Source organism: Geotrypetes seraphini, chromosome 4 (assembly GCF_902459505.1).
Source record: "Geotrypetes seraphini chromosome 4, aGeoSer1.1, whole genome shotgun sequence".
NCBI classification, from domain to species: Eukaryota; Metazoa; Chordata; class Amphibia; order Gymnophiona; family Dermophiidae; genus Geotrypetes; species Geotrypetes seraphini.
Genome location: NC_047087.1, coordinates 262,669,705 through 262,697,296, shown reverse-complemented (window position 1 = coordinate 262,697,296; position 27,592 = coordinate 262,669,705). Strand labels below are relative to the sequence as shown.

At 41.0% G+C, this 27,592-nt stretch overlaps 1 protein-coding gene across 4 annotated transcripts in view; it reads right to left on the bottom strand.

The window, feature by feature from the left end:
• The window catches only part of CC2D2B (coiled-coil and C2 domain containing 2B), a 212,163-nt gene that overhangs the window by 68,997 nt on the left and 115,574 nt on the right, over positions 1-27,592 (bottom strand). For all 4 annotated transcript variants that reach the window (XM_033943399.1, XM_033943396.1, XM_033943398.1 and 1 more), the window contains 3 exons: positions 22,132-22,228; positions 11,621-11,730; positions 853-949 (listed from right to left, as the gene is read on the bottom strand). In XM_033943399.1, coding sequence (XP_033799290.1) covers positions 853-949; positions 11,621-11,730; positions 22,132-22,228 — 304 coding nt within the window. The remainder of the gene's footprint in view (positions 1-852; positions 950-11,620; positions 11,731-22,131; positions 22,229-27,592) is intronic.

The following is a 27,592-nucleotide window of genomic DNA, read 5'->3' as shown; positions in this document are numbered from 1 at the left end:
AGTAAGGGGCCCAGAAATTTCTGATGGCGGCCTTGATGTGGAACACTGGATGAGGGGAGGGAGTCAGGGAGAGGTCATGGCAGCTATTTTGCAAAGGTACCATGAGGAGGCAGGAGTGAGGGAGCTGCACTCCTGTCCCGAAAAACCACTCACTGGACCACCAGGCATATAGGTATGCCCGGGAGGGCCTACTTACACATGAGAAGGGGTGGGCAGTAGGAGTAATGACTTTGACATTGGCAGGGGGGAAGAAGGAGAGAGGAGGCATTTGGTAAGGGTGGAAGGGTAAGTTGGTTTTGTTGTGGTTTTTTTTTTAGAAAAAGATAGGAAAAATACATATTTGGGTTCTGGCCCGATATTCAGCTGGGGCCTGCATAACTCTTTTGTGAGTATGGCTGAATATCAGCTGGGCCCACATATGCTCTTGGCCCAGACTTGACCCCAAATATTCAGTGCCAGTGCCTGGACATGGCTCAGCACTGAATACTGGGGGCTAAATTAGCTGGCGACAGTAAACATTAAAAAAAATGACAACCACATAATATTTATTTGTACCCATAAAGAACCTCTAATGTAGCTGCAAAATAAATACCTAACTTTATAATTTACAGTATAAACACTTAGTAAAAGAAATTTGCAAAGGGGCCCCAAGCTTGACAGTAGGCTGTACTGCCTTCATTTTTGGGCAGACTTGGGGCTCCTTTTGACATGGGGCTCAGGGCAAGTATCCTATGTAGAACCTCTTAACACTAGCCCTGCAAAACTGCAACCCTCTTATAAGATGCTGGGAAGACATCATGTACAGAGAGTTAGAATTGGAGTATTATTTAATAGTTATCGATTTATATTTACCTCATGCTTCTCAATCACAGCTTCATCAAAAATGTTGATATATATTTTGTCTTTAATCTTAGTCAAACCTGCATAAGTATAATCCCCACCAGGTGATCTGTAGTTAAAGAAAAATTTTTAAAATGTTATTGTGAAATAACTGATACATTTTGCATAACAAGATCAAGAATACTTTCTTAAAGAATTAAGAACAGAAGACATCTAGTTTTGCATTATTTATTTTAAGTTAATCATAGTACCATATAAACATCCTTTCTAAGGTCCAAGATGGAATAAGAAGTGGAGACAGATTTTTCTCAACAATACAGTACATAAAATTAGAGGATAAAACACTTCTTTATTATAGGTGAGTGCTAACGATTAATGCACACCAGGAGCGTAGCTGGACCTCAGTTTATGGGAGGGCCTATGGGTGGACTGGATGGGCCTGACCATGCATTTCCACTGTGTCCCCACCCTGCCCCACCCCAATGAAATAGTAAAAATAAATACTTTGGCTGATGGGAATAACCAGGCCCCGCCAGCTGAACAGTCCTTTCTGCAATCCTGAGCAGACTCATCCTGTCATCAGTGTATTTCCATCTGCTGACACCAGCACACGCCCTTTCCTGGTGCATGTTTAGTTCAACTGGCATCCCTTATGCATGCATGCGTGGAAGAGATGGGGAATGTCAGCATTGGCAGCTGGAAATTTTTCTGTTGACTGCTGAGAGAATGAATCTGCTTGGGGCTCCAGAAATGACTCTTCAGTTGGCGAGGCCCAGGGATCCCCACCAACTATATTAACAGTGTATATTACCACTGGATGGGTCTAAAGAGAAATTAGTCTTGCACAACATAGAGAAGTTAGAGCAGCAGAATAAGAAAGCATATCATAACATTAGAAGAGAATATTGCAATTAAAGATCTGAGGAATGACAATAATATTGTCATCAAACCAGCTGACAAGGGTGGTGCCATAGTCGTCATGGACAGAGCGAAGTATGTAGTTCAAAATGAGAAACAACTGAATGACACAACATATTATAAAAAATTGAGAGGTATTTTATAGCATATCTCTATTTTATGGCAGGCCCATCCAGTCTGCCCATCCACAGTAACCATTATCTCTTCCTCTCGCTAAGAGATCCCATATGACTATCCCAGGCTTTCTTTAAATCAGACGCTGTCTCTGTCTCCATCATCTCTACCGGGAGACTGTTCCAGGCATCTGTAAAAAAGTATTTCCTTAGATTACTACTGAGCCTATTATCATTTTAACTTCATCCTATGCCCTCTCATTCCAGAGCTTCCTTTCAAATGAAAGAGACTCGACTCATGCGCATTTACGCCACGTAGGTATTTAAATGTCTCTATCATATCTCTTCTCGTCTGCCTTTCCTCTAAAGTATACAGATTGAGATCTTTAAGTCTGTCCCCATATGCCTTATGATGAAGACCACAGACCATTTTAGTAGCCTTCCTCTGGACCAACTCCATCCTTTTTATATCTTTTTGAAGGTGTGGCCTCCAGAATTATACACAATATTCTAAATGAGGTCTCACCAGAGTCTTATACAGGGGCATCAATACCTCCTTGTTCCTACTAGCCATACCTTTCCCTATGCACCCTAGCATCCTTCTTGCTTTCGCCATCACCTTTTCAACCTGTTTGGTCACCTTAAGGTCATCACATACAATCACATACGTCCCACTCTTCTGTCGTGCATTTAAGCTCTTGACCCCTAAACTGAACTGTTCCCTTGGAGTTTTGCAGCCAAAATGCATGACCTTGCATTTCTTAGCATTAAATTTTAGCTGTTTGGAGGTTCAATAATGCATTGCTTGGAGACACAAAATTTATTGAAGAATTTCAGTTTAAAATGGAGGAATATTTTTAAATCAACACATCAGAAGAGATCTCATTGGGAACATTGTGGGATGCTTTTAAAGCTACTATGAGAGGGCATATAATTTCATATTCGACATATGTAAATATTAAGTTTAAAAATGATTTTTTAGATTTGGAACTAAAGATTAATGATTTAGAATCAAAATTAATTATAAAATGGGAACAAAACACATTTCAGGATCTCCTAAAAGCTAAGTATAAGAACAATGAGATCTCTTCTAAATTGGCTAGGAAAGAGATGTTCACTCTACAGGCTTTGTATTATGGAAACTCGAATAAAGCGGGGAAAATATTGGCTAATTATTTAAAAGCAAAAGAGAGAAAAACAAAGATTGTGGCTATTACAGATGAAATAGGTGTTACTCATTCTCAAATTGATAATATATTAAAACAATTTTTGAAATATTATAAGACCCTATATTCTTCTGAGCTTTATTCAACTAAAGAACTTGATGGTTTAGAGTTTTTGAAATTAATTAAGGGCCCTAAAATTCCCGAGCATGTAAAAATATATCTTGACGCTCCTATTACACTGACAGAGATTAAGACAGCATTGAAATCCCTTAGAGTTGGATCCGCTCCAGGAGGTGATGGATACACTGGAATTCTATAAAACATTTCAAAATACTTTATTGCCTTATCTATTAAATTTGTATCAAGTTCAATTGCTTAAAGGTTCTATTTCAGGCACTATGGCAGAGGCTTTAACAATAGTTTTGTCCAAATCAAATAAAAACCCTTTGTTGGTTTCAAATTACAGGCCAATTTCTCTGATTAATGTTGATGGAAAACTTCTGGCTAAGTTGTTAGCTATACGCTTGACTAGGGCTCTCCCTTATATCATAGGCATGCACCAAACAGGGTTCGTTGCTCAAAGACATTCCTCAAAAATACCAGGTTGGCTCTTCATATGTTGAATTTAACAAAATCAATGGATGACCCTGCCTTCTCTTTATCTTTGGATGCAGAGAAGGCATTTGATCGGGTAGAATGGACCTTTATGTATCAAGCAATGGATTGGTTTGGTATAGGTTCTGGATTTATTCAAACGATTAAAGCATTGTATAGCTCCCCTTCTGCTAGATTATATATAAATAATACATTTTCAGAAGTTTTTCGTCTGGAGAGGGGAGTTAGACACGGCTGTCCTTTATCTCCTCTGCTGTTTGATATGTACTGGAACCCTTGTTATTGGCTATTCAACAAGTAGAAGAGATTCAAGGTATTCCTCATAGAGGTCAGGAATACAAAGTATCTGCATATGCAGATGATATTTTACTTCATTTGAGGAATCCTGAAAATACCATTCCACATTTGCTGGTTTTGATTTAAAAATTTGGAAAATTCTCAGGATACAGAATAAATTGGAGTAAATCGGAAATTCTTCCGCTCAATGTACATTGTCAAAAAGGCCTATTTGATTCATTCCCTTTTCTATGGAAAGAAGAGGGTATAAAATATTTAGGAATTTGGATTTATAAAACATTAGAAGAGACAATGAGAGTAAATGAAAAATCATTATTACAGAAGGTTACAGAAATGTGTGAGCAATGGAACCCATTACATTTGTCTTGGTGGGGGAGAATCCAAACTGTTAAAATGATGATATTGCCTGTGGTTTGTTACCAAATGGGAATACTGCCAATTTATTTTCAATGGTCTTTTTATAAGAAATTGAATAGTATCCTTATAAAGTTTGTTTGGATGGGCAAAACTCCTAGAATCGCCTTAGTGTCTTTACAAAAACCGATTGTGGAGGGAGGGGTTAATTTCCCAAATTTTTATAGGTATCATCAGGCCTATATTCTGTGTCAGGCTATGTATTGGATCCTACCCGAGCTCATGGAACATCTTCTGGACTGGTTGTTTTTGGAATTTTGTTTTTGGAATTTGGGGAAAATTATGTCCCCAATGTGGTTGTCTCATGTATTAGATATAAAGCTTCCTAGTTATGTTAAAAATAATACTATTATTTTGGATACTTGGAAGACTTTAAGATGTATAAATAAGTTAACAGAAATTCCTATAGAACAGTCTTTATATCAATCCTTATGGCTGAACTCCAAGATACAAAAAGGCGGATCTAAAATTGCTTGGAAAGAATGGATGCAGGCGGGTATAAGAACATTAGAAGATGTAATATCAAATGGTAAATTTATTGAATTTTCAAGGTTACAACAATCTTTTGGTATTTCTAAATTTCAGTTTTATAATTGGGTGCAATTGAGGCAGGCCATTCGGAAAGGGTTCCCTGAATGACGAGTTTTTAAAAATTATTATACCTTGCAGTTCCTTTGTTTTCAGGCAGATATGATGGGTCATCAGGCCGCCAGGTGGTATAAATTGATATCTGATTTTATGAATAAGAAACCTAAAAATGCTCTTAGAGATATTTGGAGCATCGAGATTGGACAGTATATTTCTGCGTCTCGATGTCCACGTATTTGGTCTTGGAGGATGAGGTGTACAGTGTCAGCATCTATGAGACAAATATGTTTTTTTTTGTTGCATTGTTCTTTTTGGACCCCGGTTAGATTAATAGATGTTGGCACTGTCATCTAGATATAGGTACATTGGATCATTTACTATTTTATTGTCCTAGGATACTGATTTTTTGCAAGTCGATTTGGGGACATATTAATATCTTAGAATCTAAAATCCCTTTATCTTATGAAGTAGTTATTTGTGGAACTGTGTTGCATATTAAGGATCCATTAGATAAATATAAAGGTCGACTGTTCCTAATTATGACAAGTACTGCTGTACAGTTGATCATGCGTAATTGGAAAAATTGGGACTGTCTTAACTTTACATTCTGGTGGGCAAATTTATGCTTGATATACAAATATGAAAAAATGATTGCAGAATCATTAGGAAATATAAAAATTTTCAAGTTAATATGGGGTCCATTGACGTCTTTGTTGATTTATTGTAGATTTGAGTTTTATTGATATACTAGCTGATGGCCCGGCGTTGCACGGGTATTTAATTATAGCAATAACACTGTAAATGGATTCAAATAAAGATACTTTATAGTGGTGAATGAAAATATTTTTTTACTTTATAAAAAGTACAATATTCAAATTATGTGAAATATTTGACAAAATGAATACAATACAACTAACACAAAACTTGATTATAAACAACATTTTTAGTTTCACCTCCAGGAGCAAGAACATATACATTATTGGGTGAACCCACCCTTCCCACGTGTGCAGGTGGGCCGCGAGACCCCCAGAACATATCACCCCAGGTAGTGAGGGATCTGCATACCAAGTTTCGTTCAAATCGGTCCCACAGCTTTTTACATTTTTTCCATTGACTTGAATGGGTGAAATCTGATTTTCTGTTTGTAGCTCCGCCCAAGTGTGCAGGTGGGCCGCGAGACCCCAAGAACATATCACCCCCGGTAGTGAGGGATCTGCATACCAATTTTCGTTCAAATCGGTCCCACAGCTTTTTACATTTTTTCCATTGACTTGAATGGGTGAAATCTGATTTTCTGTTGTAGCTCCGCCCACGTGTGCAGGTGGGCCGCGAGACCCCAAGAACATATCACCCCATGTAGTGAGGGATCTGCATACCAAGTTTCGTTCAAATCGGTCAAGCCGTTTTTGAATTACTGTGAGAATGGCAGCTTTTTACATTTTTTCCATTGACATGAATGGGTGAAATCTGATTTTCTGTTTGTAGCTCCGCCCACGTGTGCAGGTGGGCCGCGAGACCCCCAGAACATAACAACCCAGGTAGTGAGGGATCTGCATACCAAGTTTCGTCCAAATTGGTCACAGTGAGAATGGCAGCTTTTTACATTTTTTCCATTGACATGAATGGGTGAAATCTGATTTTCTGTTTGTAGCTCCGCCCATATGTGCAGGTGGGCCGCGAGACCCCCAGAACATATCACCCCAGGTAGTGAGGGATCAGCATACCAAGTTTAGTTCAAATCGGTCCCACAGCTTTTTACATTTTTCCCATTGACTTGAATGGGTGAAATCTGAAGTTATGTTTGTAGCTCCGCCCACGTGTGCAGTTGGGCCGCGAGACCCCCAGAACATATCATCCCGGGTAGTGAGGGATCCGCATACCAAGTTTCGTTCAAATCGGGCAAGCCGGTTTTGCGGAGGCAGTTTTTACATTTTTTCCATTGACATGAATGGGTGAAATCTGATTTTCTGTTTGTAGCTCCGCCCAGGTGTGCAGGTTGGCCGCGATACCCCCAGAACATATCATCCCAGGTACTGAGGGATCTGCATACCAAGTTTCGTTCAAATCGGGCAAGCCGTTTTTGCGTTGGCAGCTGTTTTACATTTTTTCCATTGACATGAATGGGTGAAATCTGATTTTATGTTTGTAGCTCCGCCCACATGTGCAGGTGGGCCGTGAGACCCCCAGAACATATCACCCCAGGTAGTGAGGGATCGGCATACCAAGTTTCGTTCAAATCGGGCAAGCCGTTTTTGCGTTGGCAGCTCTTTACATTTTTTCCATTGACATGAATGGGTGAAATCCGATTATCTGTTTGTAGCTCCGCGTGTGCAGGTGGGCCGCGAGACCCCCAGAACATATCATCCCAGGTAGTGAGGGATCTGCATACCAAGTTTCGTTCAAATCGGTCAAGCCGTTTTTGCGTGATCGCGGCACATACATACATACATCCGATTTTATATATATAGATTATGTGCACATCCAGGGGGAGGGAGGGTGGATTTATTTTTAAATGATTCTCTGAATTCTTTTAAAATTAATGTACGGGTTTCTTTATTAGTGCTTATTATCTCTTATGGATATGAAATGTATATCATAATGAGCTTTTTGAAGATTTGATTATTAAATTAAATATTTATAATAATTTTGGGATAGGATGAGGGGAGGGATATAGATTGATTTGTTTCTTGAAAGCGTATTAAGTGATGTCTTAAATATAAAATGTATTTAATTTGTATTGCACTTATTGAAAATGTTGAAAATGAATAAAGAATTAAAAAAAAAAAAAAAAATTTTTAAGTGCCAAATTTCAGACCATTCTTCAAGCTTCGCCAGGTCTTTCTTCATGTTATTCACACCATCCTGGGTGTCTACTATATTGCAGATTCTGGTATCATCTGCAAAGAGGCAAATCTTACCCGAAAGCCCTACAGCAATATTGTTTATAAAAATGTTAAGAACAGAACCTTGAGGCACACCACTGGTAATATCCCTTTCCTCAGAGCAATCTCCATTGATCACTACCCTCCATCACCTTCCACTCAACAATCAATTTGTTAGCTCTTCTGGTGGTCCACAGCATACCTAAAATCCTTCTCCTGCACCAAAACTCAAATGAGTCAATCTTCTTTCTGTCTTGTTTCCTTAGTGTACAACTTTCACATCTGTAACTGACCACTGAGAAAATGAGTGCGTGGACAAGTCTGATCTTCGTTTGGAGTGTTACCTCCTTGCCTTTGAATACTATGTCGAGAGCTTTCATTGGCTGTTCTCTTTATGGCATATCTAGCACACGGTGGTCAGACCATGTTAAAAGTTTGAAGCCCTTTGTAGCCCATCTGCCTGGCATCAAATTAGCATTAAAAGACCTCTTGAAGCTGAACCTAACTGCCAAAACAAGAACAGAGATTAATGGTGAGTCTGACCTCGGTACCGGGAAAGATGGTAGAGTCACTGATAAAGGACAGCATCATTGATCACCTTGACGGACACGGGCTGATGAGGACCAGTCAGCACGGTTTTAGCAAAAGTAGATCGTGTTTGACGAACTTGCTGCACTTCTTTGAGGGAGTAAACAGACAGATAGACAAGGGCGATCCGGTTGACATTGTATATCTGGATTTTCAGAAGGTGTTCGACAAGGTTCCGCATGAACGACTACTTCGGAAAATTGCAAGCCATGGAACTGAGGGTGAAATACTCACGTGGATAAAAACTGGCTGGAGCATAGGAAACAGAGAGTGGGGGTAAATGGACAATACTCAGACTGGAAGAGCATCACTAGTGGGGTGCCACAGGGCTCGATGCTTGGACCCGTGCTCTTTAACATCTTTATAAATGATCTGGACATAGGTACGATGAGCGAGGTGATTAAATTTGCGGATGATACGAAGTTATTCAGAGTAGTAAAGACGCAGGGGATTGTGAAGATCTGCAATGTGACATAATCAAGCTCGAGGAATGGGCATCGACATGGCAGATGAGGTTCAACGTGGATAAGTGTAAAGTGATGCATGTCGTTTACAAAAATCTCATGCACGAATACAGGATGTCCGGGGCGGTACTTGGAGAGACCTCCCAGGAAAGGGACTTGGGAGTTCTGATCGACAAGTCAATGAAGCCGTCCACACAATGTGCGGCGGCAGCAAAAAGGGCAAACAGAATGCTAGGACTGATAAAGAAGGGGATCACGAACAGATCAGAGAAGGTTATCATGCTGCCATGGTTGCCATGGTACGCCCTCACCTGGAGTACTGCGTCCAGCACTGGTCGCCATACATGAAGAAGGACACGGTACTACTTGAAAGGGTCCAGAGAAAAGCAACTAAGATGGTTAAGGGGCTGGAGGAGCTGCTGTACAGCCAAAGATTAGAGAAACTGGGCCTCTCCCTCGAACAGAGGAGATTGAGAGGGAATATGATCGATACATTCAAGGTACTGAAGGTGATAGACTTAGTAGATAAGGACAGGTTGTTCACCCTCTCCAAGGTAGGGAGAACAAGAGGGCACTCTCTAAAGTTGAAAGGGGATAGATTCTGTACAAACGTAAGGAAGTTCTTCTTCACCCAGAGAGTGGTAGAAAGCTGGAACGCTCTTCCAGAGGCTGTTATAGGGGAAAACACCCTCCAAGGATTCAAGTCAAAGTTAGACAAGTTTCTGTTGAACAAGAACGTGCGCTGGTAGGGCTAGTCTCAGTTAGGGTGCTGTTCTTAGACCAGAGGGCCACCACATGAGCGGACTGCTGGGCATGATGGACCACTGGTCTGACTCAGCAGTGGCAATTTTTATGTTCTTATGTTCGTCTTATGTGACATCATTTGTTTGTGTGATAATGTCTGTTGTATGGTACAAAATATTATTTCCAATTGATATCTGTAACAAAGTTATCCAATCCAGAAATGCAACATTGGATGTTGAAGTGTCCAACATAAAAACCTTGATTTCAGAACTGACAGATCTCTGCAACAGCTTGAAAAGTGTGTGGACTGAAAATAAGCATGTTGCTTCCAATTTACATATAGAAATTAAACTATCTGGAAGTCGTGGTGACGCAAAACGCAAAAGGAGGTTCCATGGCAAAGATGCCAAATTGTCACAACAACATGAAATGGATGACTCCCTTGAAGAAGCGTATTTCAGAAAGTCTGTTTTTTATGTAATGTTGGATAATGTTCTTGGTGGACTCAGTTCATTTTAATGCTGCAGTGAACATTTCTGAGAAGTTCAACTTCCTCTGGAAATACCTAACAATTCCTATAGATAAGCTGAAAGAAAAATCAAAGTCACTGGCAAATCAATATCCTACTGATATCAGTGATGAAGATCTTGTAATGGAGATGAATCATCTGCCAGCTGTTCAATGATCAAATTTTGGAGAGAACCAGCTAAGCCCATTGGAGCTGCTGAATTGCTTGAAAAAGTACAAACTGGAAGGACTCTTTCCAAATATATGCGTCGGTCTGTGTATTCTGTTGACAATTCCTGTCACTGTCGCCTCTGCAGAGCGCTCATTCAGCAAGTTAAAGCTGGTAAAAATTTCTCTAAGATCCACTATGTCACAAGCACAACTAGTAGATTTGGCAGGACTAAGCATTGAGTCTGATCTAGCAAAACAGATTAATTTTGATTATGTAATTCAGAGTTTCGCTAGGGAAAAGATCAGGAAAGCACCTTTGTTTGGCAGACAATAAATGCTATTATAAACATCTTTTACTATTATAAATATATTTCTATATTATTACATTTATACCTATATATACTTATCTAAATGTATCAATGTAATCTATGATTGTTAGAAATAAATAATATACAACATACATGTGTGTAGAATTTTGTATAAGGGCCCACACATCTTTTTTGTACTGAGGCCTGGATTTTCTCTCAGCAGCTCTGGTCATACACAGAACAGAATAACCGCTGATGGACTTTGGCAGAGGTATTATTGCCAAAGCATTGAAGAGTTTTTCCTGATGCAGATTATTTCAAAGCATGAAGTCATATCAGAAATTGCACTCAAGCTGATGGTACATGCAGATAAGTTTATAAAATATTTACTTATTTGGAGATGCTATACATAACTGACCACAAAAATTGAAAAAAGTGTTGGAAAAATGCATTAGTATGAACCAATGATTAAAGTATAGCGTTGAAAACATGTGAAAATGATTGTTCCTCCTATTATGAAAATCCAATATTCTAAAACTTGCTCAAATTAAAGTAGTAAACCATCGAGTTATTGAAAAAGGCAGATTAACATACATTTTACAGCATCACTTTATTATAATGCAGTAAATTACGGAGTATTAAAAATGGTGGTGTGAAAGTATACTGAACCTTTGTGCTAGAACAACATTTCATATCAAATTTCAGTTGAAGTAATTTTCTGTTTACACCTTTCTCCACATACTGTACTTGGCAATACTCATTTGATGCCCATACAGTTTCAGCCTAAATCAAGAGCTCTCAACCTAGGCTTCAGGACACATCCAGCTGGTCAAGTTTTCACAATACATTTGTATGCTCTACCAAAACATTCTCATGTATATTCATACTAGATACCTGAAAACCTGATTAGTTGGGTATATCCTGAGGAATGGGTTGAGAATCTCTGGTGTAAATTTAAATTAAGTAATTACTTTAAGTATGACTCTTAATCTTTGTAGTTATTACTTAAAATCCATTTGCAGCTCTTCATTCCAACAGGGATGGGATCCATGTGCCATGCTTGTTTGATAAGTTGTTTGCTGGAATGAAACTTCTATGAAGGGGCACACATTGACCTAAGAGCACAAATAGATGATACAGAAATAATTTTTATTTGTTATTAATGAGATTAAATTGTATTGTTATTGTAAATATATTTCATTCTTTTCATTAAGCTGTACAATAACATTTCCCAAATCACACTGCTATCACAAATAGGGCCAAATTTAGCCATACATTTCATCTGGACCTTTCCCTGTCACTGCCCCCTGTAATAAGATTTATGGATGACTAATCAGTTATATAAACAAAAACGTGCCTGTCTTAGTCAGGTGCTAGGGAAAACCATAATACCTCATCCAGGTTCAGCAAGCTTTGCCTACTTACACGACACAGAGATCCAGTCTTTATGAAATACTTTTATTATGAAAATAGAAAAATATAATTCATAAGCCAGCAGCAAATAACTGATTATTGTTCACAGAATATCTGAATACATATATGAAACTCAGTACATAATTATCACACCACACTTGCTAGATAAATGAGTAAAACTAATTCTTACACACTAAATAATTCCTTATAATAATAATTCCTGATTAGCAGCAACTAAAAATATAGCTTATCACCCCTAGTAACTTTACATCTCCTTATCCTATACGACAATGGAATACTTTTATCTAGCCCCAGCTATGATAGATAATTTCCTTATCTCACCATCCGATTAGGCCTTAGCACAGAATCAGGTGAAAGGGAAGACGTCTTCTACTCAGCACTGAAGATAAGAATTCTCTTGATACAGGAACAAGAGTCCGATAGTCACTGGAACAGCTGTAAATTAGGGTGTCAGCAAAGGTTTCCTTTATGTGATGGAATCCAGATCTGTACAAAAGTCCGGTTTCTCTCTCTCAGGCAGAGAGTCACAAGAGGTAACTTTTCAGGTCTTAATTATTATAGAAGATGTGCAGAGAAACCTATGATAAGAGGCAAGCTCCCTTACATCCTAGCACAGACTAATCAATAATTAGGCACTTGGTTCTCGTCAAATGACCTCTCCGAACCAATCCAGAAACAGAACTTGAATGAATAGCCTTTCTGTATAGAGTCTCGCACAGGCTGTGTAACAGAGGCGCCTTCGTTAGATAAGAACAGCACAGGAGCAATGCCTCCCCCAAGATTCACACAGGCTGAGCATGTAGGCATAGCTGAATGTCCTTGACTAGAATACAGTAGAGAATGACACGGGGAAAAAATCTGTCCCCATCACTGCACCGTCCCCGGCCCACCATCCTCTGCACCACTCCGTCACCGTCATTCCCTTCACCGCCCCGTCACCGCCATCCCTTTCACCGCCCCATCACCGCCACTGCCATCCCATTCACCGCCCCGTCACCGTCCCCGCAGCATCCATATAAGCCTCAGTACTGCGAAACACCATGAAGACAGAAGAGAGTCCTGCCACTACTTCTACTGCACTGAGAATCTGTTTCAGTGCCTCTGCCCTGTAGTAAAAACAGAACCTAAAATAAATCAATTGACTTATCCTCCCTTGCAATGACGTGTCCCCAATGTTCACCTATAGCTCGAATCAGGTCAATTGTGCACACTAAAAATGCAGGAGGATCTGGAACGTGAGCGCAGGTGGGCAGTGATACAAAAACAGCAGACACCCAACCGATTGCAGTGTTCCGCCATCTATCTCCCTCCATCTCACCTTAGATGTAGAGTATGCCGGCTTTCTTTTTCGCCCAGCCGCACGTGCAGGTGCTCATTTGTTCATATTCTCCTCTGACGCAACCAGAAACAGGAAGTTGTAAGAGAGGAGAAGATTGATCAACTCGAGCAGCCGCGCAAGCGCGGCTTTTTGAACGCGTGCGGCTGGGCGAAAAAGAAAGCCGGCATACTCTACATCAGTGTTTTTTCAACCTTTTGTGGACTGGCAAACTACTAGGACTAAAATTTTAAAACCCTGTTTCCGCCCCATCTCGGCAAGCTCGGTCACCTCAGTAACTATTGAAAAATAGACAAATATACTGCAAAATATAGACAGCAGATATAACTTCTCAAAAATGACACATTTTGATCACTAAATTGAAAATAAAATCATTTTTCCTACCTTTGCTGTCTGATGATTGATTTCATGAGTCTCTAGTTGCGTTTCCTTCTGTCTGTGTATACTTTCTTTCATTTCTTTCTTTCTGCACTCAGGCCCAAGAATTGTCCCTTTCTATTCCCTCCCTCTTTCCTTCCTATGTCCTTAGTGCCCCCAGTGCCTCCTTCCCATGCCTTTAGTGCCCCAGTGCCTCCTTCCCATGTCCTTAGTGCCTCCTTCCTGTCTTTAGTGCCCCCAGTGCCTCCTTCTCATGTCTTTAGTGCCCCAGTGCCTCCTTCCCATGTCCTTAGTGCCCCTAGTGCTTCCTTCCTATGTCCCTCTCACTGCCTTCCACACTTTGTCCCACCCCCACCCCCGAATCCTGCCTTTCTCCCTCCCTAGCCAAAGCCAGCCTGCTGCCTCCCTGCCGCTCAAAAAACAAACAAACAAACAAAAAAAAACCTCCTTCCTTTTCCCCTGCTCTTACCTCCATGCTCATGCTGCAGCTACTAAAGCCGACAGGAAGTCTTTCCGACTCAATTCTGAAGTCGGAGAGGACGTTCTGGGCCAGCCAGGCAGCGATTGGCTGGCCCAGAACATCCTCTCCGACGTCAGAATTGACATCGGAAAGACTTCCTCGGCTTTAGTAGCTGCAGCATGAGCATGGCGGTAAGAGCAGGGGAAAAGGAAGGAGGCTTTTTTTTTTTTTTTCACACGGACCGGCAGAAATTCAACCGGCAGTAAGGAGGGAGATGGCGGGGACCACGCGATCCTTGATTGCCTCACTGCGGGGACAAGTCCATTCACCGCTCCACGGGGCGGTGAATGGCCTTGTCCCCGTCCCGCAGAGGCCACTATTTTTTCTTCCCCGTTTTGGCGGGTTACCCGTGGCTAAATGCGGCTAGCCGCGGGTAACCCGCCACCGTGTCATTCTCTAGAATACAGTTCTGGTACATACCCAGAATGCATCAGGCATAAACAGCAAAGATGTTTTCTTCTTTCTCTTCTTGCATGGTTCAGGCTGGAATGATTTCTGGCAGACAATGGTTTAGGCTTTATGACGTCAGAGAGGCCTAACCTTCAGGTGTGAAAAAGGAAACACCCCTACACCCCTTCTTCCGCTGCTAACGTAGGCTCTACACTAGGCTCTACACTAGGCTCTACACTAGGCTTCTACTGACTATGAAATTGTATGATGGCTGTGAGGGACCCCAGAGAACTTCTTAGCAATAGAAAACAACTGCAGCAAGGGCAGAATCAAAGATAAGAAAGGAGGGGAAGATCTAGACATGGATAATCCATCTTGTGTCAATTTTTTTTTGGGAGGGAGTGCAGATCCCTATGAGCAGCCCATCTAATGATATCTGTGGAAACCAGTTCCCCATTCTTCAAAGCAATGTTGGTAGAGTGAGGCTCCTTCCCATGGTGCCTAGCTTTAAAATCTAGGTTGGGTCACAAAAAAAACTAATATACTTTCTCTTGTTCAACAGTATACCCTCAAAGGAGACTAAGATAAGAAAAGACTCAGTCAGATATCTTCACTTACCCCCTCTTTTACAAAGGCGCACTAAGCATTTTAACACGTGATTAGCACATGCTATATATTAGGGCGCATTAAACGCTAATACGTCCATAGGATAACATACATGCATTAGCATTTAGTGCGTGGTTGGCACGTGCTAAAAAACATAGCGCACCTTTTTAAAAGAGGGAGTTAGTTATGTTAATGAACACATAATAGTTATTTACACAAGTTTAATAAAAGTAACTTTGTAATAGGCCACCTAACTTGAGCAGCAAATATGCACATTATACCAGTTTTAAAAGGGAAGTACACACTAATTTTCCCTTTGAAAAATTGTCCTATCATAAATACCCATGGACTTTAAGCACATATTTTTAGAAGGCCAAAATTATATATGGAAGTTCAATCCATATCCTATCTCTGAGCCAAGAATAGCTCTGTATGTTGCTGGTAAAAGCATTTGCAATATGGCATTATGAAAGGCAATTCTGTAACAGGTTGCCAAAGTTTAAATGCCAAATTTTTGCAGGCTGTGAGATTCTATAATAATATTTACACACATGTAAGTATTCAGTACACCAACGAAAGCATGCAGGATATTGGCATGCCGACAATCTCGCGCCATCTGCGTGCAGGACCAATGCGCGCCGCCAGTTCTGCCGCTTTCACGCATTAGCGGTAGTGTTTTGAGGGGGTGGGTGGTGGGAACCACCCCAGTACACTTAGAACTGGTTGCGCTCCCATTGGGGGGTTGGGACGGGGAACCCTCCAGTACACTGAAAACTTCTGTTCTCTCGCTGTTTGGGAGTTTTCAGTGTAGCGGGGGAGTTACCCCTCACACATCCCCCCAATGGGAGCACGAGTAGTTCTAAGTGTAGTGGGGGGGTCCTCCCATCAGAACGCTAATGGTAAGGCATGAAAGCGGCGGAACCGGCGGCATGCATTGGTCCTACGTGCAGATGGCGGCGCGGGATTGTCAGCGCGCCAATGTCCAATGCACTTTTGGCATGCCACCAAGTATTCTTATAAAATCCTAGCATAAGCCACACCTAAATTAAGTCAGAAGGAAGCAGCAACACAAACCAAACACTACCAAATGAAGAGTGTAGTGAGCTCAAAATGGATCAAGCAAGGCTATTGTAGGACAAGATGCTTGTTTATTTTGCCTATGGATTAGATGTGGCAGAGTTGTTCAAGGAGGCTACCACCAATATAGGCAAATAGTTGAAACATAGACTGTGTCTGGTCCTGTAAATAAAATCTGTTTCCTCAGATTTTGGTTTCCACATCTAAATTAGGGAAAGGGAGGGAATGGAACTTGTATACTGCCTTTTTGTGGTTACATATTCAAAGCAGTTTATATTGTAACAAGCCCACTGTGTCCAGAGGCTTTGTTCCAGTGGGGGTTGGGAAATATAGACAGCCCCAGAGCCATATAGAACCTGAGTGTGATTACTACTGCTGGATGAGCCAGCATAATGCTGGTGAAGAAAGACAGCATAGTTTGTCTCCCTGTAGAAGGGGATCTAATTCTGAAAAGAGTTTAAAACATAATTACCTCCCTGCTCCATTAAAAAAAGAGTCAGAAAAAGCTCCCTGTTGCAAAGCTGAGGCAATCATCCAGAGAGCTAGTACCCTTTCCCCATGCCCAGCTGAGAGGGTGGGATTTGAAATTGGAGAACTATTACAAACCTTAGCTAACATGTCAATTAGAACCGGGCAAATACCAGATGACTGGAAGATAGCGAATGTCATCCCAATCTTCAAAAAAGGATCAAGAGGAGAACCGGGTAACTACAGACCTGTGAGTCTTACGTCGGTTCCTGGGAAGATGATTGAATCACTAATTAAAGATAGCATTGTGCAACACCTGGAAAACCAAGATCTAATGAGAGCTAGTCAACACGGCTTCAGGAAGGGGAAGTCATGTTTGACAAATTTACTTCAATTTTTTGAGAAGGTGAACAAATTGATAGCGGAGAACCGGTGGATATAATTTACTTGGACATCCAGAAAGTGTTTGACAAGGTCCCGCATGCAAGGCTTATGAGGAAACTACTAAGTCATGGAATACAAGGAGACGTACTCAGATGGATCGGTAAATGGCTAGAGAACAGAATGCAGAGGGTAAGCGTAAATGGGAAATTCTCGGACTGGGCAAAGGTGACTAGTGGCGTGCCCCAGGGCTCGGTTCTTGGGCCCATTTTGTTCAATATTTTTATAAATGACCTGGAAGAGGAAACAACAAGCAATATAATCAAGTTTGCAGATGACACAAAACTATGTCGGGCAGTTGGCTATCAAAGGGACTGCGAGGATCTCCAGAAGGATCTGAACCAGCTGGAGAAGTGGGCGGATAAGTGGCAGATGAATTTTAACATAGACAAATGCAAGGTGATGCATCTGGGTAGGAAAAACAAGGAACATGAATATAGAATGTTAGGTGTAACATTAGGTAAATGCGAACAAGAAAGGGACTTAGGGGTACTGATAGACAGGACTCTGAAGCCGTCGGCTCAATGCGCGGCAGCGGCAAAGAAAGCAAACAGGATGTTGGGCATGATAAAGAAGGGCATCACGAGTAGATCGGCGGATGTCATAATGGCGCTTTATAGAGCAATGGTCAGACCGCACTTGGAATATTGTGTCCAACACTGGTCTCCATACCTTAAGAAAGATATAACCCTGCTGGAGAAGGTGCAGAGGCGAGCCATGAAACTAGTCAAAGGTATGGAGAATTTGAGCTACAAAGAACGCCTCAGAAAACTGGGACTGTTCACCCTTGAAAAGAGGAGACTGCGAAGAGATATGATAGAGACTTTTAAAATATTAAAAGGATTTGACAAAATAGACCAAGAAACAGCATTATTCACTTTTTCAGATGTGACACGGACAAGAGGTCATAGACTGAAACTGAGGGGCAGCAGGTCCAGGACAAATGTCAGGAAGTTCTGTTTCGCACAAAGAGTGGTGGACGCTTGGAATGCTCTCCCAGAGGAGGTTGTGATGGAGACTACCATTCTGGGATTCAAACGCAAGTTGGATGCACATCTTCTTGCAAATCACATCGAGGGATACGGGAAATCAGGGTCTCCAACAGGGAGCACCTAGCTTGGCCTCCGCGTGTGCGGGTCACCGGACAAGATGGACCTAGGGTCTGATCCGGTGAAGGCGTTTCTTATGTTCTTATGATTTAGAGCACAGTAAAAGCCAACCTTCTGCTGAGAGAGGGAGAAAGGTGGGAGAGAGAAAGCGTCTCTCTCCAGAGCTGCTGAGTGAGGTGAGAGGGAAAAAGAGTCTCTCTCCAGAGCTGCAGGAGCCAAACCAAGATGACTGTAAAATGAAAGTACTGTAGACACTTTTCAGCCTAACCAGATTGAGTGAATGGACTTCCAGAACGCAGGATTTAGCCCCAATGGGGGTGAAGAAGCAATGGACACCAACTGGTGAGTTTGCTGTGATTAATTATTGTGGCTGAAAATGTGTTGGGAGCTTCAAAACTGGGTGACTTAAACCTGGAAAGGACTGTTTTGCATTTTGTTTTTCCTTCTGTGGAGTTTTATTTTGTTCTTAAGAAAGTTTGGACATTCTTTTGAGAGACTCTGAGCTGTGCAGAGTTTGTGAACTCATTTGCTATTCGCCAGGGAGAGACTGTTGCTGGCTGAAGCTTATGCAGGCTGCAGTATCTAATTAAAAATGCTTGCTAGCAACTGTGACCAGAAGCTACTCCGCAAATGGCAGAGTACGTGTGTGCTGTATGTGGATACTTACTTTTTGTGCTGTATTTCTTTTGGAGAGTTTCTTTGAACTGAGCTATTTTTGCTGAGCTGGACATTATGATATCCTAGAGCTGTGGCCAACGGACAGGCTGTTGTGTGTAAACAAACCTGCTGAATCAGTAGATACCTGCCTACGTCTTGTACAGATCTGCAGTTCTGTTTTGTTTGATACCTGTAAGGAGCCATTTGAAAACTCTGGAGCTCTTTTTCTCCTTTGAAATTTCTTTGAGCAGAAAACAATGTGATATTGAAAGTGATACTTGTATTATGCAGAATATAAGGGCGGGGGCCATAGCTAATGTGTTAGATACAATTTTAGTTAAAACTTTAAAGACACTAATATTATATGAAAGATGTAGCTAAATAATAGAAATCCTTCAGTTATAAACAGCACAGCTCGCAGAGTACATATTTTTCCTTCAAAGAACAAAATATTTTTGTTTAATGTCTGGAACAAGAAGTTGGAGCCATAACATAACAGGTCCCTGAAAATAAGCTAAAAGTGCACTAACAGTGCACATTTGTTAACCTCTTCTAGTGCTGACATAGGGGAACCTATAGCAAGTGATAAGTGCGTCAACTTTGTTTCTAGGGAAACAGACTAAAGCAAAGGCTGGGGGGACCAGGCTGGCCTAGAATATCATTAGTTGTTTAGATGGGTTAGAGAGAAACATATCTGTTTATAAGAACATATTTTTCTTCCACTTATGTAGTTAGGGCAAATATTGATGAGCTTGTAGTTATAGAAAATCATGTGACTGTTTCTGTACACGAGATATTTGCAATAGAATAGAACATGTTTGCAAGTTCAACGTAACCTCAGTAAACATGTTGTCCACTTCCTTCTATTGTTGACAGGGTGAGACCAACAGAGGAGGTCATTGGAGGTACAGGAGGGGTGTTGGGGAGGTTGTGTGGCAATGGGAGGGTGTGGGCATCTCTCCCGCTGCTGGAGGGTGTCGGGAGGAGCATTGCTTGGTGGCAGGAGGGAATGGGCATCTCTCCTGCTACAAGAGGAGTAAGTTAGCAGTGTCAGGTGATTGTGCAACACGGCAGGAGAAAGAGCATCTCTCCTGCCAATCTTCAATTTGTTTTGATGGGGGGTTTTTGTTTTAATTTGCGTGAGGGGTTCTGAGCTGTCAAACCTTACTTTCCTGGCAGTGCCTGAGCCAATGAACAGAAAGTAAGGCAATGACAGCTCAGACCTGTTAGCAAATTTTGGCTGCAAATGTGGCACAATGAGGTTAGAGACTCACTTGGCGATTATAGAGAATCTCTTGGATTATTTTAATATTAATGACCTCATTGTACTACATTTGAATGGCAGTATTGGAGACTGCTAGAAAACTCACAAAAGACCTTGGTAAGCCGTTTTGATAATCTGCCGCTACAATACATGCATGATAAAGCAGTTGGAACTGGTTTACCGAGCACGTTTTATTTTGAGAATCTGCCCCTAAGTCATTTCAGCACATAATTACAGAATGCTAGTTAGGCATGTTACTATCATTTACAAGCATAAGTGCACATTTAGCAGTGAGAATTGTAGTATTCTATAAAATTAAGCCCGTAGATGGCACTTTAATTTAGGCAATCTGTTATAGAATGAGGGGGTTTATATATAGTGGATGCCACCTCAGGAATGCCCAAGGCAAGCTCCTGCCACTGAAATGTAAAAAAAAAAAAGTTATATATTCAGTATAGAGCTCAATGTACACAGTATATATTTTTTATGTTCAAATCTGTTTTATTATGAATACAAAACAACAAACAACAAAGAAGACAACAAAGTCAAAGGAATTAACTTCCAACAATACAAAAGTTGTCACATTGTTTTGCTAGAACAAGAGTAGAACCCTACCCAAGCACCAAAACCCCCCGAACATAATCCGCCCCCCTTCCCATGAAGCGTACAGAAGACAACCAACAAATCTCTAATATGCCAAAGACGCATGCTCTAGTAGCCCTTGGCAGCCACAGTAAAAAGCTCCCCCCCCAACAAACAAACAAAACAACAAGACAAAACAAAAAAAGAAGTGCCTGCGGTGACTTATTCCGGGAATGAGTGCGATGGACCTCAACAAGGCTATGCAAGAGGATTCAAAAGGAGACTGCGACCTCAAGGAGATAAGGAATCCAAATAGACTCCCCACACAAGCATAGAAACATAGAAAATGATGGCAGAAAAGAGCCTCCGGCCCAACAAGTCTGCCCACTCTAAGGACCCTCCCTCCTAAGTACTTCCTCGAAGTGAACCCACATGCTTATCCCATTTTTTTCTTAAAATCGAGCACTTTGCTTGCCTCAGTTACCTGAAGTGGAAGGTCATTCCAACAATCAACCACCCTTTCTGTGAAGAAATACTTCCTAGTGTCGCTATGAAATCTCCCACCCCTGATTTTCAACGGATGCCCTCTTATTGCCGAAGGTCCTATAAGGAAAAAAGATATTTTCTTCTACCTCAATACGGCCAGTAACATATTTGAACATCTCTATCATGTCTCCCCTCTCTCTGCGTTCCTCGAGAGAGTATAGCTACAACTTACTAGGCGTTCCTCATACGGGAGATCTTTGAGCCCTAAGATCATCCTGGTGGCCATTCGCTGAACCGACTCCACTCTCAGCACATCCTTTTGATAATGTGGCCTCCAAAATTGAACACAATATTCCAGATGAGGTCTCACCATGGACCTGTACAACGGCATTACAACTTCGGGCTTTCGGCTGACAAAACTTCTTCGGATGCAGCCCAGCATTTGCCTAGCCTTGGTTGAAGCTTTCTCTACATAAAGCAACGCCGGCGACGAAGGCAAATACAGTATACATTTTTTTAAATATCAAGTATTAAATTCCTTATATATACATTTATATTTTTAATGGCCCCTTTTACAAAACTACAGGAGCAATGCTGCCACAGTAAATGCACCAAAGTCATTCAATTCCCACAGGCGTCGATACACAGCAGCATCGCTTGTGCAGCTTTGTAAAAGAGGCCCTAAATGTTTCACCTACTTGAAGATACTGATTATAATAATTAGTAGCATTACTTTCTAATCAATCATTCTATTGATGTGATATTTACCTCATTTAGAGGATCAGTCGTGTGTGGTGGTTTTAGCAAATGCCTACTACTGCTGACTCGTAACAAGGAGCAAGTCGGCTCAGGAACTGCTGATGTCCTTTAATAAAAATAGCAAAGGTTTTATATTCAGTATTTATTTTATTCTATACATATTTAAGATTTCACATATTTTTCCTTATTTCTGAAAACAAACATGTTCACTTTAAATTGATCATAAACTGCATTTTTAAAATATATTTTCTTTAACAGTTGATTAGGATATGGTTGATATAAAAACAAAATTTAACTATGATTCAGAATGAATGGCTAGATCTGTAATTAAAAATGGATCAATTCCCAATTGCCATAAAGTTTGTTGGTTTTACCTTTATTTTCTCTAATATGTTATTAGGATATGCTCAGCCAAATACCGTAATCTGATCTTCCTGATTGTTGAGTTCTATAGAACAGGACTAGCAAAAAAATAGGGTCATTTTCAAAACATAAAAACATCCAAAAATTGGCACTTGAACATTTTTCTCTGCAAAACGTCCAAGTGCCAATAATCGAAAAAAAGAATTTAGATGTTTTGAGGGACCCTCCAAAATGTCAAACACAGAAAGGGGTATGTTTTGGGTGGGATTTGCAAAAGACAAAGAAAGGTACTGCAGACCAATGCACAAAGATGCAGGCAAGGTTTATTTAGAACAAACAAACAGATTATTGCATACAAACAGCCCACTTTATATAAAGTATGTGAACTTCACATAAAGAGTACCAGATATACATCTCGCCATAACCCCGTTCTAATGTATGGTGATCCCTCCAAAACTCCCCCAAAACCTACTATATCCAAAGAATGATATCTAAAGAATATTTGTCAGAAAATTGAATCGGAACATGTAAATGGAAAAACCAGATTAGGGTATCAAGAAGATTAAGCGATTGCGGCAGAAATTCCAGCCTCGATTAGGGATGCTTAATAACGTCAATGGAATGATATTGAATGATCCAGAAAGCAATAAAAAGTGATGGAAAGAATATATGGAAAATCTATACAAAAAAGGCAATGAGAATAACATTGGGGAAATTGAACAGGAAACAGACACCAAAGAAGAATCAGATATTATAAAAGAATAGCTATACTGAATCTATCTAGTCGAATACCCTGCTTCCAACAGCAGCCAATCCAGATTACAATTACAGGACAGAATCCCAAAGAGTAGCAAGATTCCATACTACTAATCCTAGAAAAAAGTGGCTTCTCCCCTCTCTATCTCACTAGCAAATTATAGGCTTTTCTTCCAGGAACTTGTCCAAACCCAGATATGCTAACTGCTATTGAATGAAAAAAAAATTTTTTGTTTAAAAATTATTACCATGTAACTTCACAGAGTGTCCCCTACTCGTACTTTTTGGAAGAGTAAACCATCGGTTTGCATTTACCTGTTCTATTCCACTTAGGATTTTGTTGACCTCTTTTGTATCCTTCCTTAGCCATCTCTTCAAGCTGAAGAGCCCTCACCTCTTTAATCTTTCCATATATGACAGGATTTCCATATCCTTAATAATTTTGGCTGTCCCTTTGAATCTTTTCTAATTCCACTAGGGGCCTGTTTTACAAAGCTGAGCTAGCGGCTGCAGCACGGTAACGGCCCCGAAGCCCATATTTCTACCAGAAATAAAGCCAGATGTGATGGCAAACGCCTTGTTTGCCGTCGCAGTCAGCGTCTCGGACTATTTTAAATTAAGTCCGTTATTCGGCTATGTAAGGCTGATGAAACAAATTGATTTGCTTGGACTAGCTTAAACCAGGTCCACTATTCGGCCATGCAGGGACGTTGAAATTAACAGTGCTGTTACTCTGCACTGTTCCTGATGAAGCTCTTCCATGAATATTGAGAGCGAAACGGAGATCTTCCATCGTTCTATTGGTCTTCAGCTGGCTGGGTTAAGAATTTACACCCGAGCTAAGTATTTGAATAACTATAAATATAATAGTAGTTACATATAACAAATTGCACAATAAGATTAAAGTAATTGAAATAAAATAACACAACAAGGAGTTAAAGGACCGATGATAGCTCACAAGTTTAGTTATCTGCCTAGACTTGGTCAGTTGGCATATAACTGTGAGCACTTGAGATCCTAATAACCTTCCATTTCTGTCTTTGGATGTTGTGTAGGACTCATGTTATAGCCTAATTTTTCTGAGGATTTCAGTGTGGTTCACAAGTTTTTGTAGTGATTTTGATAACTTGATTACAATGCCAATCAATTCCACACATTTGCTCAACTTTAGAAAAAACAACATTCCAAAATTGGTGTATCAAAGGACATGTCCAAAACATGTGAGATAAATTAGCTTTAGGGTGACCACATTTCAAACAAGAGCCTAATGTAGCAAAAGTCACCCTATAAGCACGCCAGGGAGCAATATATATTCTACAAATAAATTTATAACCCATTTCATAATAGGTAATATCAGAAAGAAGATCATATAAAATCTTTAAAAATCTTTGAATATGGAATCCCTGAAGGTGAATCCCAACTCTTCATTCCAAACTTGAGCTATTTTATTGTAATCTAAATTAGGAGAAAGATTCTCTAATGAATGTCTAAAATATTTAAGGGGCACAATCAACTGGGCATCTAACCAAAACAATTCTGAAAGAGTATCATATACTTTAGCATTTAGTAACAATGAAGGTACGGAATTCACAAAATACCTCAACTGCATGTAAGAATATATATCCAATTTAGACCAATTATAAATAGTACGTAATTGTGATAATGTTGGTAAATTACCCTCATCAGTTAATACCTGATAAAAATAGAAAATATTTCCTCGTTTATTAGATTGAAAACCTGCAGATGTTATACCAGGTAAAAACTAGCCATTTCCACAAATAGGTAAAAGTGGTGTAGTTCTAAAATCAAACTTCAATCGATTACATGTCCTTCGCCAAGTGGTTCTCAAAGGAACAATTAAAAAATATTCTTTGTCTTATTGTCTATCCCTTTCCTAATAATTCCTAGCATTGTGTTTGCTTTTTTTGTCTGCCATTGCTCACTAAGCAGATTTCAACATCTTATCCATGATGAAACCTATATGTTTTTCTTGGGTGGTGACTCCTAAAGTGGAATCTAACATCAAGCAATTATGTTTTGGATTATTCTTTTAAACGTGTATCACTTTGCACTTGTCCACATTAAATTTAATCTGCTATTTGCCTAAAAATATAGCTAACTTTGAATTCATTCTACTAATAACATCATACTGATTCTTCAGTGTGGCAGCTATGTAAAGGCCTGCCCCCAGAAAAGGTAGGTGGTTGGAAGTTTATTTGGGAGGGGGGCAGGGAATCTTCAGTAATAGAAATGACTCATGTGGATTAAAAACTGGTTGACGGATAGGAAATAGAGAATGACATGGTGGCTGTTACCCGCGGCTAGTCGCGGGTAGCCGCGAGTAACCCGCTGAAACGGGGGAGAGAAAAGAGGTGGTCACCATGGGTATGGGGAGAAGGCCATTCACCACCCCGTGGAGCAGTGAATGCCTTGTCTCCGCAGTGAAAGGAGGGAACATGCATAGTCACCAATTGCGCTCCCTCCCTCCAAACTGATAGCCGACGATGACGCCCAATCGCCGGCACCACCCAAGCATCTCCCTCCCTCCATATCGCTGCCACCTGAGCCCGATCACTGCCGCTGCCGCATGTTCATCTCCCTCCCTGCTCCTTACCTTCACAGCAGGCAATTTCTAAATGTGTTTCCTACCAGCAGCCGGAGCGTTGAAATCGTGTGCGGCTGCTGTAAATTTCATCTCTGACGCCACCGGAAGTTGCATCGGAGATGACCTTTCCTGCAGCCACACGCAATTTCAACGCTCCGGCTGCTGGTAGGAAATACATTTACAAATTGCCTGCCGCAAAGGTAAGGGGCAGGGAGGGAGAAAGGGAGGAAAGGTGGGGTGGAGAAAAACAGATGCTGAAGGGAACTGGGGAAGGTGGGGTAGAGAGGAACAGACGCTGAAGGGAACTGGGGAAGGTGGGGTGGAGTGGAACAGACACTGAAGGGACCTGGGGAAGGTGGGGTGCGGAGGAACAGACGCTGAAGGGAAATGGGGAAGAGAGAGATTCCAGACTATGGGGGAGCAGAGGGAAGAAGATGGGTGGCAGGCCAATTGGGGGGTAGGGGTGAAGGGAGAGGCACAGTAACAGAGCAAATGGAAGATGGAGAGAGAAGACAGACAGTGGACGAAAGGAATTGAATGAGAAGATGAAGAAAGCAGAGACCACACAACAAAGGTATAAAAAAAATTTCTATTTATTTATTTCATTTTTTTTGCTATAGGATAAAGTAGTATATTAGTTGTGTTGATAAAAATTTATAAACAAAGCCCTGCCAGTAAAACATCTCTTTCTGTAGTACAGCATCCAGAACTTTGATTTATAAGGAAGGAATAAGCTAAATATTGCAGTACTGAGGCTTGTATCGATATTGCGGGGACAGTGGTCACGGAGACGGGGCGGTGACAGGGACGTGGTCACAGGGACAGGGCAGTTATGGGGACAAATTTTTTCCCCGTGTCATTCTCTAATAGGAAACAGAGAGTTGGGGTAAATGGACAATACTTGGACTGGAAAAGCATCACGAGTGGAGTGCCGCAGGGTTCGGTGCTTGGGCCCGTGCTCTTCAACATATTTATAAATGACCTGGAAATTGGTACGACAAGCGAGGTGATAAAATTTGCGGACGATATGAAGTTATTCAGAGTGGTGAAGGATTGCGAAGACCTGCAATGTGACATAAACACGTTCGAGAAATGGGCCGCGAATGGCAAATGAGGCTTAACGTGGATAAGTGTAAGGTGATGCATGTCGGTTGCAAAAATCTTATTCACGAATACAGGATGTCTGGTGCCCCCAGGAAAGAGACTTGGGAGTACTGGTCGACAAGTCAATGAAGCCGTCCGCAGAATGTGCGGCGGTAGCAAAAAGGACGAACAGAATGCTAGGAATGATTAAGAAGGGGATTACAAACAGATCGGAAAAGATTATCATGCCGCTGTACCGGGCCATGGTACGTCCCCACCTGGAATACTGCATCCAGCACTGGTCACCGTACATGAATAAGGACACAGTACTACTTGAAAGGCTCCAGAGAAGAGCGACTAAAATGGTTAAGGGGTTGGAGGAGTTGCTGTACAGTGAGAGATTAGAGAAACTGGGCCTCTTCTCCCTTGAAAAGAGGAGACAAAGGAGACATGATCGAAATATTCAACATAATGAAGGGAATAGACTTAGTAGATAAAGACAGGTTGTTCACCCTTTCCAAGGCAGGGAGAATGAGAGGGCACTCTCTAAAGTTAAAAGGGGATAGATTCCATACAAATGTAAAGAAGTTCTTCTTCACCCAGAGAGTGATGGAAAACTGGAATGCTCTTCCGGAGGCTGTTATAAAGGAAAACACCCTCCAG